At 50.3% G+C, this 19271-nt stretch overlaps 2 protein-coding genes across 3 annotated transcripts; both read left to right on the top strand.

Annotated features, from left to right (window-relative positions):
- Positions 1 to 201: 201 nt before the first annotated feature.
- RDH16 (retinol dehydrogenase 16) lies at positions 202 to 8722 on the top strand. Of its 2 annotated transcripts, XM_042946918.1 has the most exons (6): positions 2343 to 2528; positions 4090 to 4424; positions 5594 to 5852; positions 7130 to 7293; positions 7842 to 8078; positions 8452 to 8722. In XM_042946918.1, the coding sequence occupies exons 2-5, from the start codon at positions 4112 to 4114 to the stop codon at positions 8057 to 8059; spliced, it is 954 nt and encodes a 317-aa protein (XP_042802852.1). In that variant the 5' UTR covers positions 2343 to 2528; positions 4090 to 4111; the 3' UTR covers positions 8060 to 8078; positions 8452 to 8722. The 2 variants fall into 2 exon arrangements, with proteins under 2 accessions (XP_042802853.1, XP_042802852.1); XM_042946919.1 differs by lacking the exons at positions 2343 to 2528; positions 4090 to 4424 and adding an exon at positions 202 to 682.
- A 3318-nt stretch (positions 8723 to 12040) lies between these two features.
- On the top strand, positions 12041 to 19008 carry SDR9C7 (short chain dehydrogenase/reductase family 9C member 7). The gene is made up of 4 exons (XM_042944619.1): positions 12041 to 12341; positions 15570 to 15828; positions 16499 to 16662; positions 18199 to 19008. Exons 1-4 carry the CDS (start codon positions 12041 to 12043, stop codon positions 18414 to 18416), a joined length of 942 nt encoding a protein of 313 aa, XP_042800553.1. The 3' UTR covers positions 18417 to 19008.
- Positions 19009 to 19271: the final 263 nt, after the last annotated feature.

Here is a 19271-nt window from a genome sequence, read left to right as displayed (position 1 = left end):
GCTGGCAGAACAATGAAACAGCTCTAAACCTGGGACCCAGTGCAGAGTAGCCCATGTCACCCCATGTGTAGTCACATGGACACAGAGAGCAGAGGGCAGGGAAAGGGTGAGGGAGCCCTGCTGACAGCAAGCTATCTTTCTGGGCAGGATTTGGGATTTTCAAGGACATATGTCAGCACTTACAAAAGTAGCCCAAAGAGCAGACAGGTTGAGGATAGGAAAAAATGTTCCGGAAAGACAATGATCAGGAGGGAAATTAAAGACTTCATGCCAGAGAGCCTGGAGGCCAGACTGCCTATACAGCCATCCTGACTGAGGAGGCCAGACCCTTTTCTGATCATAGCCTGCCTGCCTGTTCCCTGAAAAGCCATGTGGCTGTACCTGGCGGCCCTCGTGGGCCTGTACTACCTCCTGCGCTGGTACCGGGAGAGGCAGGTGGTGAGCAACCTCCGAGACAAGTACGTCTTCATCACGGGCTGTGACTCGGGCTTCGGGAACCTGCTGGCCAGGCAGCTGGACCTGCAAGGCTTGAGGGTGCTGGCCGTGTGTCTGACGGAGAAGGGGGCAGAGCAGCTGAGAGACCAGACGTCAGACAGGCTGGAGACGGTGATCCTGGACGTCACCAAGACAGAGAGCATCTCTGCGGCCACCGAGTGGGTGAAGGAGCGTGTGGGAGACAGAGGTACTGCCCAGATTCCTGTTTGTGCCTCTTTGTTGCTTCTCTCTGTGCAAGGGAGACCTCTCTTCTGCCAACTGGGAAGATTCCCAGGATGTTTTCCAGAACTTGAAGTCATACTAGCTTTCTTCGCCTCACCCAGCTTATCAGAAGAGGGTCTTCCTTCTCCACTGCCCCCCACCTTGAGACCTTGGAGCTCTGGAGTTTTGGGGAGAGTGTGCCCTGATGAAGATGTGCCCTCCCCGAATTCCTCCTCTCTCAGCAGAGGTTCTGGATTTCTTTTCTTTTTTTTTTTTTTTAAGAATTTTTTAAATGTTTATTCATTCTTTGAGAGACAGAGCGTGAGTGGGGGAGGGGCAGAGAGACAGGGAGACACAGAATTCGAAGCAGGCTCCAGGCTCTGAACTGACAGTGTAGAGCCCGACGCGGTCTCAAACTCACAAACCGTGAGATCATGACCTGAGCCGAAGTCGGACGCCCGACCAACTGAGTCACCCAGGCGCCCCGGTTCTGGATTTCTTGATGCTGAGTGACTAGGAAGACTCACTTTCTGGAGGAGGAGTTGAGACAGGGGACCCAGCCTGAATGCTTGCTTTGGTGACTGGGGGCATTGCTGGAGCCGGGTCCTGTTCTCAGCACTTTAACAACACCTCATGGTATTCTATGAAATTGTTTCCTGCATTTTATTCATCATATTCAATATAAACGATGTCTTGGCAAACTTTTTTGTTGTGTTTTGTCCCAGAGATTGTAACGTCCTTGCCCCTCTGCCTGTCTGCCTTGCAGGAGGGAGCTCTCCTACTTTGGGGTGAAGGTGGCTGTGATTGAGCCTGGTTTCTTCAACACTGGAGTAACCAACTCTGAGAAGATTTCTAGGGCCATCCAGGAAGCATGGGATCAGGCCAGCCCAGAGGTCAAGGAGATCTATGGGGAGAAGTTCCTGGCATCTGGTGAGTGAGCTGCGGACTGGGGGGAAGGGAGACAAACCCTTGTGGGGCAGCCTGAGCCCATCCCAGCTCCTCCTACCCACTGGGTCAGGCCTCCAGGCCCTGACTCAGCCCACACAGTGGGGACATTTAACTCCATCCCCATGGTCCCGTGTGGCCACCTGCCGACCTCAGGAAGAGCCAGGCTTGTTAGACCTAGGGGCCACGCTTTCCTCTAATGCCCTCATTATTTGGGGAGGAAACTGAAGCCAGAGAGGGAAGAATGTATGGATTCCTGACAGGCTGGCATTAGCCAGCTGGTTTTCAGGTGCTTACATTTCTAGTGTCTGTAGAGACCTCAGTTTCTGCGGAGCACATATTCCCAGGAATAGAGCCAGAGGGGGCGTAGTGTGGAGAGTGTTCCTGTGGGAAGGAGTGGGGACACACTCCGATGACATCCCTGCGCCAGATCCTCACAGTGAAGGCACGGATGTGTCTCTGCATTTTTGCGTTCCCACTCCAGATAGTGGAAGCTGCCTACCTGTAGGCCTGGAAACAAGTTGCACAATTAGTACCTACTCCCTGTCCTTTCCAGCTCCCTTTTCCATCACCTATGGCTCCCCTTTTCAGAAGATACACACCCGGTGGCGAAGAGGGAATGGGTGGGAGGGACGCGCCCACGGGAAGGCGGTCTCGCTGAGTTTCGGCAGGGCACCACCAGGGGGCGCGCGCCGCCGCTCCAGCGCGCGCTCGGTTACAGGTGCTGTCTGGGGAATCTGGCAGAGTTGCCCCTCTTGGCGGCGTGCGTGGGGATCTCAGCGTCTGGACGTCCTGTGCAGGATCTCAGCGCAGAGATCCGCAGCAGCGAGTCTTCATTCCCCTGGCGCCCCTGCGGGGTTTCTCGTTCTGGGCCCCACAGCTCCCAGGTAAGTGAGTGGCACCCCAGCCTCTTTCTCTTACTATCCTCTCTGAACTTCCTGTGATTTCAGACAAATGAACTCTGAAGCTCCTGGCACCGCTGACAGGCGGTCACGTTGTTTTGAGGATTTACAAGAGTGAAGCAGCAGGTGCTGAGGGCTGGGAGGTGTCTCTGCCGCGTGGCCCCCTGAAAGTTGATGGTTGAAGGAATCTGTGGTTACTGAGAAAAAAATCTCCAATTCCTTTCAAGTAAAGAAACACGGCCTTATCCCTTAATGGGGTTTGGACATACGTGTCTCTTTGGGTCGCTGAGAGTTTCCAGGGCTCCTTCCTTCCTCCTTGCCTTCTTCTCCACTGCCCTTGAGGAAGCCCTTGTTTGGAGGGTCCTGGCAGTGACCCCCAGGAAGCAGAAACAGGTGAGGCTCTGCAGGACCAGGCCTTGCCAGGCTGCCACCGCTTCCGCCTTAAGAGATAAATGCTTTCAGGACTACAGTCACCTCTCTGCACATAACAGTTTCAACTAAAGACTTAATCTGTACCCCTTTCTGTCCTTTTCACCTGCTGGGGGATACTTTTGCAGTTATGGGGCTTACAGCCCTCACTGCTTGCGTGAGGTTTTAGGTCCCCGTGCAAGCCAGTCTTTTCTGCCTTCTGAGTCTGTGTCTGAAATTCTGGATGTGGGAGGGGCAGAGGGCAATGCAGGCAGGCACCCGGGGCCTGCTGAAAGGGTAGCAGCTGTGAGCCCCGCTTTGCTGAAGTGCTTCCTTTCAACGCTCCCAGCGACTGGGAACAGTCTCTCTCCTGCGTGTGCCCACCTTCATTCCCTTCTCCCCCATCTTTGCCTCCGATATCAGACACCCCTTTAGTCTCCTGAACACCTTTCCGCCCCAGAGAAATACTGTATCTGGAGGGAATCTATTCCTTAAACATTTTGCCTTCTCCGATCTCAGTGAGAGTGACAATGACTTAGTCTTCTCAGAAATGAATTCTGAATTCTTATCTGGCTCAGATAAGGAAACCCTGGTTCATAGCATAAGCTGGCAGCCAAGGTCACACAGCTGGTTGGTACCAAACCTGGGTGTTGAAACCACATGCGTCTTGATTCGCAGTGTATATATCTTCTTCATAAGAATCTCCAGTAGGTCAGGGAGACCAAAGGTACAGCCTTGAACAGGAACAAAGTAAGAAGACAGTTCTGAACCATGAGATTTAGGACATAGGGGATTCCAGGTGGGGGGGGGGGGGCGGGGGGTTGGGGGTGTGTGTCTGAGGGAGTAGGTGGGCAGAGGAAAATGGGAGGAGTGGAAGGACCAGGAGAAGGTGACTGAGAAAAGTATCCTCATGTCAAAGGATTCTTTGTGAAATCCAATGGCATCTAGTAGAAACAGCATTAATGTACCGAAGAGCATGCAAGTTGAGGCCGGAATCAAGAGTACTCACTAAAGGCAGTGACCAGGAAGAACTTGAGGACTCCATGTCAGACAGCCTGGCGGCTGGCCCGCTACTCACACCTTGTGTGTTCCTAAGTCATCCTGTCTGAACACCGGCTACACTCTTGTTTCATTTCAGCCTGTGTGTTCCCCACAAAGCCATGTGGCTGTACCTGGCGACCCTCGTGGGCCTGTACTACCTCCTGCACTGGTACCGGGAGAGGCAGGTGGTGAGCGACCTCCGAGACAAGTACGTCTTCATCACAGGCTGTGACTCGGGCTTCGGGAACCTGCTGGCCAGGCAGCTGGACCTGCGAGGCTTGAGGGTGCTGGCCGCGTGTCTGACGGAGAAGGGGGCAGAGCAGCTGAGAGACCAGACGTCAGACAGGCTGGAGACAGTGATCCTGGACGTCACCAAGACAGAGAGCATCTCTGCGGCCACCGAGTGGGTGAAGGAGCGTGTGGGAGACAGAGGTACTGCCCAGATTCCTGTTTGTGCCTCTTTGTTGCTTCTCTCTGTGCAAGGGAGACCTCTCTTCTGCTAACTGGGAAGATTCCCAGGATGTTTTGATTTTCGAAGCCTCAAGCTTTGGAGTTTCCTGAGCAGAAGGCCTGAGTGCCTGAGTCTGAGCCCAGGGTTAAATGAGCCCAGCCTGAGTTTAGGGCCAATAGTCTGAGGAGGTGTTGGGACACTGAGGCTTACTACGGGGCAGCGTGGGGCTGAGCCAGGCTAGACCCAGGCTCCTGATCTCAGCAGATACACATTTTCTTGTTGGTTCCTTCCCACCGGGCCCTCTGCAGGGCTTTAAGATCAGCCCCACTTAACTTATGAGGACACTGAGGCTTATGAGGGAGCTGAAGGGACTTTTGGTCAAATGTGGGTGAGGGGTCCTATTCTTCCCCCTCTATTATGCTGCCTGCCCTTTTCGGGAAAGAAGACATCATTGATGTCTTTTTTGTGATTAAAAACGTAAAACATGCTCCTTGTATACAACATAGAAGATGATAAAGATAAAAGGAGATTTTCCAAATGTCAGTTTCCGGAGTCAGTTACATAGTTATGTATCCTATGATCAGCATTTTCATTATCAAATCCTTTTTTTTTCTTTTTTAAAAATACTTTTTAATGGTTTTGTGTGTGTGTGTGTGTGTGTGTGTGTGTGTGTGTGTTTTAGAAAGAGAACGAGAACATGAGCCGGTGGGGGAGGGACAGAGAGAGAACCCCAAGCAGGCTCCACACTGTCAGCACAGAGCCCGATGCGGGGCTCGATCTCACAAATCGTGAGATGATGACCTCAGCTGAAATCAAGAGTCAGACGCTTAACTGACTGAGCCATCCGGGTGCACCTGGGCACACTCTTAACGAAGCTGGGCTTATTGCCCCTGGTATGCCAGGCACTGAGGAGCAGCAGGTTGAGAAGGAACATCCCTGCGGTCCAATAGCTCAGTGTGCATGCAAACGCTGATGCCCTGTAGTCACTTCATTCTCACTTCCTCTCTTGCACCCTATTCCTTTATACACGTAGATGTTGTTGATGTGGTAAAAAAAAAAAAAAAAAAAAAGTGGATTGGAAGGTGACTTGGAACCACAGTCGTGTCTCACTCAGGCACACGGTGTTGCTCTCTCCCTACCCTGTAACTAGGACTCTGGGGCCTGGTGAATAATGCTGGCATCTCCATTCCCTTGGCACCCAATGAGTGGCTGACCAAGCAGGACTTCATGAAGATACTCGACGTGAACTTGTTGGGGTTGATAGAGGTGACCCTGAGCCTGCTGCCCCTAGTGAGGAAGGCGAGGGGCCGCGTGGTCAACATCTCCAGCATCATGGGCCGGGTGTCCCTTCTGGGTGGGAGCTACTGCATCTCCAAGTATGGCGTCGAGGCCTTCTCCGACTCCCTCAGGTATTGGACTGGGACAGAGCCCATCCTTTCAGTCTTCCTGCTTCTGTGCTTCTGGGGGAGATTTTCCAGGGGGTTCAATCACTCACAACCTCAAAGGCTCTTCCTTCCAGATGCCTCTGTCTTGCTTCGTGCTAGGAATTCACTGGGAAGCACCTTCCCATGTTCTGGGCATTGGGATGGGCCCCAGGCCTATACAGTTGGTTTCAACTATGGTTGCCCTGGAGGAGGGCCCACGGTTGGGAAATGCTTGAGGCAGAATTGGACCTGAGATCATTTGGCTACAGAGCTCATGTCCATAATTCCTATAATATTCAGCTTCAGGGGGCCCTCGACATGGAGGTCCAGCATTTGACTCAGTTCAACAAGATGCTTCTCGGCATTTCTGTGAGTGCACAACAAATGTGTCTGAGGACAAGACGAGGTCCCTGACCTAAAATGTCTGACAGCTGAGAAAGGGACAAGAGAGACACAAATGCTGTGACCATCTATCACGATGGTTGTGACTAACTTAGCTAGCTGTGGTGGTGGTGGTGGCCAGTGGAACAAGGGGAGAGTCTTAGAGAATGGCCTGAGCTGAGGATTGAAGAAATGAACTTGGAAACCTGGCAAAGTAGGGTCAGAAGGCCTCCTGTATGAGGGAACGACTCGAGCCCAAGCCCAGGGTGAGTAATGGCTGACTGCCTATGCTGTGGGGTCCTCTAGGCTAGTGGACAAGGCCTGGTCAGGCAAAGGGGATGCTGGGCAGGTGGGCTCAAGGAGACACGGGGGCCCCGGACAGGCTGCAAACCTTCTTGCTGTTGGCAGCAGGACCCCATGGAAGGGATTTACTCAGGGGAGCAACGTGGTCGAATCAGCCTCTGGAGAACCCACTGGCCGCAGGGCAGAGGTTGGCTCTGGGTATCGGGGATCTGAGATGTAGGCAGAGATGTTCCTCAGAGGACAGAAGGCAGACGAGGGAGCAGGGTACAGGAGGTAAAATGGGCAAAGTCTGGAGATGGACTGGATGTGAAGGGAAATAGGAAGAGATGGCATGTAAGTGGTGCTTCACAGCGGAAGAGGTAGGATGTGAGCTAGCCAGCACGTGTGTGGACAGCACTGGAAAACATGTGCCTATACATCATCATTATTTTCTCCCCCTGGATGCTGCTCTTGGAACCTGTCCGAGCTTCTGAGTTTATCCCACCCCAATCCCAAGTTAGGTGTATATCGGGTTTGTTTGTTGTGTTTTGTCCCCGAGCCTTCTGATGTCCTTGCCCCTCTGCCTGTCTGCCTTGCAGGAGGGAGCTCTCCTACTTTGGGGTGAAGGTGGCTGTGATTGAGCCTGGTTTCTTCAACACTGGAGTAACCAACTCTGAGAAGATTTCTAGGGCCATCCAGGAAGCATGGGATCAGGCCAGCCCAGAGGTCAAGGAGATCTATGGGGAGAAGTTCCTGGCATCTGGTGAGTGAGCTGCGGACTGGGGGGAAGGGAGACAAACCCTTGTGGGGCAGCCTGAGCCCATCCCAGCTCCTCCTACCCACTGGGTCAGGCCTCCAGGCCCTGACTCAGCCCACACAGTGGGGACATTTAACTCCATCCCCATGGTCCCGTGTGGCCACCTGCCGACCTCAGGAAGAGCCAGGCTTGTTAGACCTAGGGGCCACGCTTTCCTCTAATGCCCTCATTATTTGGGGAGGAAACTGAAGCCAGAGAGGGAAGAATGTATGGATTCCTGACAGGCTGGCATTAGCCAGCTGGTTTTCAGGTGCTTACATTTCTAGTGTCTGTAGAGACCTCAGTTTCTGCGGAGCACATATTCCCAGGAATAGAGCCAGAGGGGGCGTAGTGTGGAGAGTGTTCCTGTGGGAAGGAGTCGGGACACACTCCGATGAAATCCATGGATTCAACCTGGAGATGAGTGGGGAGAGGTGGGGTGCTTTTAGAAACTTCTCTCAAGTTGATCCCAAAGCAAGATTAAAACGTGACAATATGTTGTTCCCTTTGGGCAGTCAAGAAATCAGTGAAAAAGTTGAAGTCAACATGTTGCAACAATCTGTACTTGGTGACAAACTGCGTGGAACATGCCCTAACAGCCTGCCACCCCCGCACTCGATACTCATCTGGCTGGGATGCCAAGCTCCTCTACCTCCCCATGAGTTACATGCCTACCTTACTGGTGGATGCCATGATCTACTGGATGTCTCAAAGACCCATCAAGGCTCTGTAACCCCAGACTGGGGTGCATGGTAGGAGGGAGTTGGGTACTGTGTGAGGGCAGGAATCCCTCAGGGGGAGGGAAATACAGTGGAGGGGGGGGTTCTTGTGTCACCAGGGACACCCATCTCAACTTCCTCTTCGCCTCCTCCCCAGACTTCCCTGGACATTAGCACTCTAGGAATATTAGGAGGAAAGTCACAAGTTTTGTGATTGAGGAACAGGGACCCAATAGCACACAACCATACCTTGTTCCTTGAATGGCCTCTCAAGGCTTGGAGTCTTTTGGCCCTCCTGCCACTTGAGGAATCCATTCTTGGCAGCGTGTTAGCAGCAGGGAGGGGCTCAGCCCCCACCTACTCTGCTTCTGTCCCCATACTCAAGGTGTGCCTTGCTTCTGTCCAGTGTCCCCCTCCTACAGGATGGACATGGCCTGGGGGAGTTAATGCCCCTTTCCACTGAAGATACCTCTGACAGGGATGGAGATGTGGATGGCAACCACCAGCCTGACCCATCAACCTGAGGTGCCAATTCACAGACCCTGGCTGAAAGGACATGTCTGTAATTGGAATCATGACAGAGGACACAGAAACAAACCAGTTGTTGAGTTGTCTTGAAACCTTGATGTCCATTGATTATTTTTGCCTTAAAATAAAAATTGATAAGTTTACCTAGGTCCAGTGATTGGAACTGTGGCCTTGGGGAGTGGTGGGATATGAATCCATAAGAGAAGGAGTCAGGTACCTTCATGGAGATCATGGGGGTGGGATTTTAAGAGGAGAGTTGGATCACTCTTCTTTCCAAAGAAGTGGGGTGGGAGGCTAATGTTTCTTTTCCAGGATTTTTCAAGTAACACAGTGTCACAGGCAGACCCAAGGATGGATAGACAAAGAGAAGTTGCTGAGGCACTGGCAGACTCCAGTCCCTTTCCTGGAGACATCAGCCTCTCCCCTCAACAGCAACCTCTCCGCAGCCCTCTTTGTCCCCTCATTTAGAGTTATGCCCCCCATCTGCAGCCATCCCCAGGTTCCCCAGCCCAGATCCCCTTTCTCACATCCTACGGTGGAGGACAGTAAGAGTCACTTCTGGACCCCAGTCTGTTGTTTTCTGCTAACCTTTGTTGAGCACCTACTATATACTGGGCAGGGGTTCCCTTAATTACCCAGCATTTCCCGAGACCACAACTCTCTACATCTCCACTGTTCTGATGATGTTCTGAGTATGAACTGAACAGAGAACGCATTGTACAAAGTGATGTAGATTCCTGGGCTGAGGACAAATTGGTGCTGGGAGCTGCCTCATCAGGTGCCTTAATTTTCTTCCCTCAGTTTCAAACTGAGGCTATGGAGACCTTAGGGGGACCTGATACTGTAGAATATCAGTGTTCTTGGTGAAAACAGAAAGCGAGGTCAGATGTGGCAGTGTCATTCATTCTCACCCTGTAGTAGGGGCTGGGGATGGCCTGGAGGAGCTGAAGGCCCCTCTCTGCTGAGGATACTAATGAACAGACGTGTGGGTGGAGTTCAACCACCAGTCTGACCTGTCAGCCTCAGGTGCCCACACAGCAGGGAGACCTGTCATCTGAGAGTGGGGCATTTCTAGCCCTAGGGAAAGAACCCTTCTGTGTGGTCCTGCAGCCTTCCACTGCATGACCTGCTTTTTTGGGTGTTGGGAGTTTGAACCCAGGAGAGCATTTCCTTGACCATCAGTCAGCAGAGAGGCCCATGCGATGGTGGGTCAGGCCCGGTCCTGTGTTGGAGCAGTTCCAAGTCATCCCTTTCTAAATCCATAGACAATCCCTGGATGTCACCTGTCTTCTCAAGGATTGGGATACCCCTGGGGCTCTTCAGCCCTTGAGTGACCTTGTCTGGCTTCCCCTAGCCAAAATTTCCCTGTTCACTTACCCAGAGGGCAGAGTTAGGAGGTGCCTCCCAGACTGAGTGTATGCGTTGTGCCTTGGGCTTGGTATGCCATAGTTGGGGTTTGCCTCCACTGCTTCCCACCTCTGTCCCACACGGGGTTTGGATCAGCACCTCAGGGGTGTGTCCTTGATCTTACCTCTCACTCCTACCATCCTTGTTATAGAATGACCAACCTCTCTGGTCTTTCTTGAGGTGACACCTGCTTTATTTGATTCTGGAGCTTACCAACCTTGGTAGATAGCACACAGCATAGAGATGCATCCTTGTCTCTTCACCCTAGGAAAATTGTGGCCCCATTTCTTTCAGACTCTTTGAACAGGGAAGGTGTGGGTGGCTGGCCGCCAGTCCCTCGGGATGAGTTGGTGACTAGGCTCATCTTGGGGAATGGTGACTCTAGAGGTTTATTCAAGAGCCACCATAGACCCCAACATCCTTCTGTCCCTGAATCTTAGGCTCCTCTGTCTCATCTCCTTATTTCTTCTTCTTTACCAGCTTCCCTCCTAACTTTTGTGAGTTCTTTGCCCCATTTCCTGGAATTTCTCCCTCCCCTCCAAGTCCTGACCTTGAGACTTTTCCAAGTCTCTTATTCCAGTCTTCTTCTTGGAGCCAAGGAGTTGGCCCCAGGCCATTCCTGCAGCTGCCCAGGGAACTCATGACCTGCCCCTATCATCTGGCTGGACCTCATCTCAATGATGTTCATGTCAGAACTCTCTCGTCTCCTGCCTCTGAATTCTCTTGCCACTTGTGGTTCTACCCGTTATCAGCCCCAGTATATTAAAATCCCCCTGACTCCTGGTCTCCCCTACCTCTGTACATCCAATTAGCCACTGTGTCAGTTGACTTCATAATCCCTTCCTTCCAGTATCCCCTCTGGGCTTCTCAGATTACTAGATCCCCTAGTGTGTGCTTAGCCCTTGAGGTAGAAAGAAATGCCAAGGGGGCCCAGCCCTGGGGGAGCTGATGTGTCTTCTGCCATTAACTTTGTCCATTTGTCCGGTCACCAAGTGAGGGTGAGAGCTGGGTCTGCCTGGAATGCAGTGGGGGCTCCTCATTGGTGACCTGAGTATCACCTCCCAAGACCCAGGCCCAGAGCCCCTCCATCTTTCTGCTTTCAGAAACAGCCTCCCAGGCCATCCGTAAGAGACTCTTAAATACAGAGAACAAGTTGAGGGTTGCTGGAGGGCTGGGGGGGGGGGGGGGGGGATGGGCTAGATGGGTGATGGGCATTAAGGAGGGCATTTGTTGAGATGAGCACTGGGTGTTATATGTAAATGATGAATCATTGGGTTCTACTCTGGAAACCAATACTACACTGTTAACTGACTTGAATTAAAAAAAAAAAAAAAAAGAAATTAAAAAGAAAAAAAGCAGCCTTCCTGCAGAAGGGTTCTGCTGCCTCTGGCCTCAGTGGAGTCACATCCACCCTGGGGAAAACCTTTTGTTTTTCTTAATCTCTCATAATGGAGATTCACCTAAGGACAGAGAATTGCAAAGAGCCAGTAACTTGAAACTCATTTCTTTTGGGACTTGGGGGGCACAAAGCCAATTCTGTTTGTTTTACATTAACGAATTTGTCTTAATTTTTTTTGCTGAAAATAAAAATTAAGTTTATTTACGTGTCTGAACTCATGACAAATGATTTTGATCCCTGGGCCAGAGGTGGGAGATTTCCAGGGATGCTCTCTGGGCTGAGTCCTCCTTTCTCACCTGGCCTGCTCAGACCACCCAGGTGAGCCACCTCTCAGCATCAGCATCACCAACGGGGTCTTTCCTATCCTTGGCAGCTTCACCTATCAGGGCTGGGGGAGAGCGAGAGGCAGCCACCAGTACTGTCTGAGGTCACAAGGCTTCAGGTTGGACTTGAATTTCTTGCATCTAGGCTAATTGGTATGGTGATGCATCCACCTATAGAAATTATAAAGTGGCTCATCCAGGAGCCCTGTGTCTGTTGCCAGTGGAAGAAAGCTCTTCTCAGTGGCTTTCAGCAGACTGCCAGCTGGGGCTCAGAAGACCAGCCTCTCCAGCTGTCTCCTGAGCCCAATACTTCTTGGCCACCAGCATCCTCTTGCCCTATGGCAGCTATCACGGATCTCTCCTTTATGTATCGATGGTTCAAGAACTGCAATCTGGTCCGCAACCTCTCAGACAAGTATGTCTTCATCACAGGCTGTGACTCGGGCTTCGGGAACCTGCTGGCCAGGCAGCTGGTTGATCGGGGCATGCGGGTGCTGGCTGCTTGCTTCACTGAGGAAGGGGCCCAGAAGCTTCAGCAGGATACCTCTTACCGACTGCAGACCACCCTATTGGATGTCACCAAGACTGAGAGTATAAAGGCAGCGGCCCAGTGGGTGAGGGACCAAGTGGGTGAGCAAGGTGGGGCAAATTGCATTCTTTGGCCTTCTTAGTTTATTCTTCTGTCTTTCTCCTCTAGGCATCTGACAGTGATCAGGGACAGTGTTGTTCAGATGTAGTAGGAGAGGTGATGTAGAGAAAGGGGCTGGGGCTTTGGCTCAGTGGGTTTGGAAACTGTTGCTTAGTTTGGTCTGTTCACACAAAAGGGGTGATTTCCCAAGGAAGTTTTTTTCTGCCAGAGACTCAGAGGGATGGGGGAAGGTTGCCAGAGGATGTGGGAGAGGGAAGACTTGTTCTGTATGTCCAAACCTTTAAAGATGGGAGTTGCCTCTCTGGGACTTAGGTAGTCCTAACCATCAGTTCCAACTGAAACGTGAGCACCTTTCTTACTGGGAGTGGGCTGGGGAGAGGGAAGAGGGAACAGGAAGTTGGACTCCCTGAGCAGGGACATTTGCTCTCCTTGTGTCAAACTAGAAGGCAGGGGAGACAGAGATCTGTCCTCTTCCTTCACATCATGGTGGGTATTGGGTTGACCTCAAGGTAAGTGATGACATCAGAGTGACCACTCCTATTGGGAAAGGAGGCCGTGGGCTGGCTGGGCTGGCCCAGGACTACATGCAAACCTGCCCGGGAAGCTTCCTGCATGCAGGGCATGGGCACAGGAGCAGGAGAAACAGGCTGGCTCTCTCGTGGAACAGCAGTCTGGAGGAAGTCCTGGCTCCTAAGGGAACTGGTCTGGGGGCCGGAGAGCCCTGGGGCCCAGGAGGGGCCAAACAGTAACTCTCTGCTTGATTTTTCTCCTTAGCATTTACCACTATCTAATATTCCATATATTTTACTTATTTTTCTTATTCATTGTTTGTTTCCCCTGCTAGAATAAAGGTTCCTGGGATGGGGCGGGGGGCAGGGCTTTTCGCCTCTTTTCTTTTATAGATCCTTAGTACAGAATAGTGTCTGGCATCTAGTACGGTGCTCAATAAATTTTTGTTGAATGAACTAATTAATGAATAATTCAGTGAGAGTCAGTCTCTTTTCTCAATAGGCTGCCTTGCCCTTCATTTAGCTGTGAGCCACTTGTGTTAATGAGTCACTGGGTATATTAGTTTCCTGTTGCTGTTCTAACAAATTAACACAAAAATGTAGTGGCTTAAAACAACACAAATTTATTATCTTAAAGTTCTGGAGGTCAGAAGTCCAAAATGGGTCTCACTGAGCTAAAATCAAGGTATCAACAGAGCAGTGTTCATTCTGGAGGCTCTAGGAGAGGATTCATTTCATTGCCTCTCCCAGCTTCTAGAGGTTGCCTGCATTTCTTAGCTCATGACCCTCTTCCTCTATCTTCAAGACCAGCAACGTGGGGCCAAGTCCTTTTCACACTTCTGTCTCTCTGGTTGTCTTTCGTCTCCTTCTTCCACTTAAAAAAATCCTTGTGATTATATTGGGTTTAGCAGGCTGATCCAGGATAATCACCCCATTTTAAGGTCAGTTGATAAGCAATTTGAATTCCATCTGCTATCTTCATTTCTTCTTCCCGTGTAATCCCCCATATTAATAGGTTCCAGGGATTTGTACAGTGACTATTTGGGGAGCCATTTTCTGCCTACCCCATTGGGCACCATTCTTGGTCTAAGAAGTACTAGGAAAGCGGCGGGGCGGGGGGCAGGGGTTTTGGCATACTTTCTTGTGGCCCCTGAGAGTCCCTGGCACAGCCCTAAAGCTATTCACACCGCTCTGATGGTTCTCTAGTTGCTCTTTACAGGAAAAAAAAAAAAAAAAAAAATGAAGGCTGTCCTGGTTTGCCAGCAGGCAGAGCTGTCTACCAGGATGATCACAGGTAGTGGAGAGTGTGTGTCCCTTTTCCATGGACAGCACCTGGGTTTTATAGTCTTTGGGTCTCAGGAGCCTCATTTCCTCCTCTGTAAGACAAGAGAGCCTCCTCTGGCTGGGGAGGTTTGAGTTCTGCCAGCCAACTGGTCTCTTGGGGTCTCAATTGAGGGAAGGCAGGAAGATACAGTAGGGACATGGCTTGTGTGTGGACCCCAGGCACAGGAGGAGGGTGGACCAAGAGTGGTGTTTACATCCTGACAAGTTATTGGAAGAGAGTGCAGTTGTGCTGGGAGTAGTATCTTGGGGCTGCAGGAGTCAAGGTGGGCTGGGAGGATGAGGGGAGGGGAAGGGAAGGCAAGGCACCTGAGCAGTGGGGTTTTTGGAATCTTTGAATGAAAGAGCTGGAAGGTGTCCTTAGGAATCATTTAAGGACTTTTCCAATGTGTTTTTAGAATCAAACCTCCTCCTCCAAGTGGAATTTCACTTGGAAGCTTGACATGTAAGACAAATGAAAATTGAGCCTCCCCTGCATCTCCTGAGCCGGTTCTGGGGTTCAGCCTGGAAGGGTCTCAGGATTGCAAAACCCAGGCTGGAAGCAACTGTCCTGGCCAGTCGATAAAGGACCTGAGGCCCAGAGAGAGGAAGTGACTTGTCCAAGGCTGAAGGTAGAAATAGAACTGGAACTTAAGGATCTTCAGGTGTGGGTTCCTGCGGAGTTGAATGACAATACTTAGCATTATTTCTCTCCATTTGTACCAACTCAACTCAAATTAAATATTTGAAAGAGAGCCCTTATTACATTTTTTTTCATGATTGTTTTATTTAAATGTGTTACACATTTATGAATATTATTTATTTCCTCTCTGGTTTGTGAGCTCCTTGAGGGACAAGATCTATCTTGTTCATTTTACATCCCCAGCACCTTCCTCTGTAACTGACAGAGAATAGATACATGAGTAGATAAATGGATGAATGTGTGAATGGATGAACTCATTTTAATAATGTGCGAAATGGAGTCGGTTTCTTACACTTAGGTGGATAGAGAGGGGGAAGCATGATAAGGGCAAGACTTCAACCATTAATTCATTGGTATGAAAAGTATATCTCTCTTCCCAGAGCTAATAGCTTAGGTGCTATTAGCTAAAGCCTGGATTGTAGCTGGTACAGGGCCCCAGCTAGCACAGTGACAGTCTGTGTGAATCATAAAAAGTGCCCCTTTGGGGAAAACTAATTAGTAAAAGGCATATCTTCCTTTGGGCTGTCATAGCTCCCCATCACATGCCACCACCCTGCCTTCTTGTGCCTTGTGCACCTGCTCAACCATCCTCAGAAGCCCTGGGCTGGTGGGTGGTGGACACTGATGATTTTCCAGAGATGCTAATGATTTCTGTGTGGTTCTCTCTCCCTCCATCACGCCCCCAGGCCTCTGGGCCCTGGTGAACAATGCAGGTGTAGGCCTGCCCAGTGGGCCCAATGAATGGCTGACGAAGGAGGACTTTGTGAAGGTGATCAATGTGAACCTGGTGGGACTGATCGAAGTGACCCTCCACATGCTGCCCATGGTCAAAAAAGCCCGGGGCAGGGTCATCAACATGTCCAGCTCTGGTGGTCGTGTGGCTATCATCGGTGGTGGCTACTGCGTCTCCAAGTTTGGTGTCGAGGCCTTCTCTGACAGCATCAGGTGACTGGGCCCTGGTGCCAAACCACTCTGGGTCGGAGTCCTGGGGATTTCACCTCAGGAAGAGAGAGCTGGGGAGGGCAGCATGTGGGCAAGGGAGTTCTGGAGGGAGGGAGCTAACACAGTAGCAGGAAGAGGGCTAGTCTTCAGGGAGCCTTCCCCAAGGACCAGGAGAAGGAATGAGGAGAAGAGGTAGGGTGGTGATAGGAGGCTGTCTTCCTGTATTCCCTTGAGCTGTCTCAAAGTAAGTAAAACTATGTTTGGGCCTATGGGGGTAGAAAGGAGAGTATTTGATGCAGACAGAGAGGCCTGGAGGCAGATATGCTCATGGGAGACTCTCAAAGGAGGATTCAGGCCTTACCCAGACCCCCTCACTCCTTTGCCACGTGGGTGTTGAGTATGAGGCTGAGTGGGTGAACCTGGTAGGAGGCAGGGCTTTGTCTAGATTTCTCTGTTGACTTCCTTCCTGCTGGGTTTGCCTAATGCAAACTGCTTGGGCAAGGGCTGAGGCCCTGATTTGCATGAAGGCAATGCCTGGCCTGGCACAGGGGTGGAGGGAAGCACCTCCAGGTTTCTGGGGAAATAAGCCCCTGTAGAGGGATCAGAAGTGACTGTGCCTGATGATCCTTTGTCATCGTAGTGCCCCAGACTGAGTCCAACTCTTCTTTCCCAGGCGTGAGCTCCACTACTTTGGGGTGAAAGTCAGCATCATTGAGCCGGGGAACTATCGAACATCCATCCTGGGCAAGGAAGGCATGGTGTCCCGCATGCGAAAGCTGTGGGAGCGGTTGCCTCAGGAGACCCGGGACAGCTACGGGGAGGACTACTTCCACATCTGTGAGTTCTCTGGGAGGGAGACGAGTCTCTGAGAGGAACAGCGAGATCTTGGGGATCACTGACTCGTTTTCATTTCACAGATAATGGGATGGAGGCTCAGAGGGGTTAAGGACCCAAAGTCACACAACTAGTGGCAGGCTGGGATTTGAGAATAGAAGCCAAGGGCACAACTGCTCAGAACAATAGCCTTTGCAGGGAGAGTGGTGGTAGGGGAGATGCTGCCCAGGGACGTTCCCTACTCCTGGCACCTGCCTCCTGACATATTATTAGGCAGGTGCACAGGTGAAAATGTACTGACATGAGTACAGAGAAGTTAATTAAGAGCACGGCTGCTTCACTATAGTAGTTTTCTCTCTAGGAAACACAAAGGGGGTTCATTGGAGTTGGAGGTGAGGGTACTTAAACCACACTGTCCCACCCTCATCAACTGCTCACCAAGTTCTTGCATGGAGAGGTGAATTCTCTGTCTCCCTAGACCATCCCCAAATCTGGACCAGCTATTTCTCCTTTTGTTTTCAAGTTTTAATCCCTTATTGGGATGCCTGACTCTCAGGCACCATTTCCTTCTGGAGTTCTTGGGGCTCTCATTGAAGTATGAGTCCCAGTGACCCGCCCCCACCCCAGAGTCCTGGGGCAAAGTTGTACATCAGGGCCGGTAAGTGTACCATGAGGTTTGTCTATTTGTGTTGTGAGCCTTGGCAGACTTGGACCACTCAGATGCCTCACACCCATCTTCATACCCATGTACGCAATGCTAACAGAACAGCCCCTCACAGTTGTTAGAGACTTACAATGTATCTGCCTGTGCCTTAGATCATTTGAGCCCCATAATGGCCTAATGACCAAGGCAAGGGCAGTGTTACAATTTTTTTTAAGTACTCTCCACACCTAATGTGGAGTTTGAACTTACAACCCCAAGATCAAAAGTCGTGTGTTCCACCAGCTGTGCCAGCCAGTCATCCCAGCGTTACTATTTTTTAATAACATTTTCTTTCTTGCATGACTTTGTAGAAAATACGGTAACTCTGAGACCTGTGTAGGAGAAAAAAAAAAAAAAAAAGAAAACAAAACAAAGCAAAAAAAGCCTCCAGTGACTAGGAATCCCACAAGCCAGGGAGTAATTTTACTTATTTTCTTCCAATTTTTCTCATGCACTTATATACACTTGCTTTCTTTTCTGTCCTGCTTCACTGTCTACCCTGCTATTATTCATCTTTATTATTCTTTAGAGCAGGTATTATTATTCCCATTTTATAGATGATGGAAGTTTCAGCTCCAAGTCACACAACCAGTAAGTGGCAGAACTGGGCACAGTTCGTCTGATTGCTAGTAGGAATTCAACACACAGTTTTTGAATTCAGGAAGAGAAATAGGATCATTTACAGGGTGTTCATGTAAGGGACAACCTGGAGGGTGTGGTAGATCTGCCTGAAATGTTGGATCTGATGGAAAGGAAGCTTGGATAGAATTCAGAAGAAACCATCTTTTGTGAAGAGCAACAGAGCCTTTGATTTCTGCCCCCTCTTGTACCCTCAGATACTGAGAAGTTAAAAAACATGATGCAGTTGGCAGAGCCAAGGATCAGAGAAGTCACCGACAGCATGGAGCACGCCATTGTTTCCCGGAGCCCCCGTATCCGCTACAACCCTGGCCTGGATGCCAAACTCCTCTACGTGCCATTGGCTAAATTGCCCACTCCTGTGACAGATTTCATCCTGAGCCGGTACCTTCCCAGGCCAGCAGACAGTGTCTGAGCTGGGGAAGTCCAGGTGGTTAGTGGAGTGTGGAGGAGGGAGGGGTATGGCAGAAGGAACTGCAGGGTCACAAGAGGTGGTGTTAGGCAATCGGGGTTCACTTTGCTTGGCTGACACCCACTGCCAGGGAAATATTGGATAACTTCTAGCAGAAGACAAGTGCCTCTTCCCACTCACTGGGGCCCCACAGAAAGCTGCAGGTGCAAAGACCTGAAGCATGGCCCCAAGAACATCTGTCACCCATTAAGGATATGGCTTTTTCTGGACCTGGAAATGTCAAGGGGAGGAAAACAAACTCCTGTGGAATCATGAGACTCTCTCAGTTACCACCACTGCGAAATATTGCAGGATAATCAAGCTCATGGAAGCATCTCAACCACTTTCCTATTGATCTCTCAATATGAATTAGCTACATTCCCACAACCCATTATTTGAAGTATGTACTAGGGCAGACAGGGAGTGCAAGATTATATCAGGTAAAAGTTTATATTTTCTCTCTATATAAATTTATCTGTTCATCGGTGATTGGGATTCACATAAAATAACATTCATTTATTTAATCATCATTGGTTAATTTTTCAAATATTTATTGTATGCCTATAAGATACCAGGCACTATGTAGGTGCCGGAAGGATGTAGAGATGATTAAATCATGGTCTTGGTTTTTTATTGTTTGTTTTGTGGCTTTGTGTTTTAGCACAATATCTAGTAGCAGAGATGGGACAACCAGTGATAGAAGAAACAGAAACCAGAAAATAATTATTTTTTTTATAGAGAGTATGTGACTGTGAATGGGGAAGAGGCAGAGAGAGAGAAAGAGAGAATCACAAGAAGCTCCATGCTCAGCACAGAGCC

Source organism: Panthera leo, chromosome B4, assembly GCF_018350215.1.
Source record: "Panthera leo isolate Ple1 chromosome B4, P.leo_Ple1_pat1.1, whole genome shotgun sequence".
Lineage (NCBI taxonomy): Eukaryota > Metazoa > Chordata > Mammalia > Carnivora > Felidae > Panthera > Panthera leo.
This window is presented reverse-complemented; position numbering and strand designations above follow the sequence as displayed.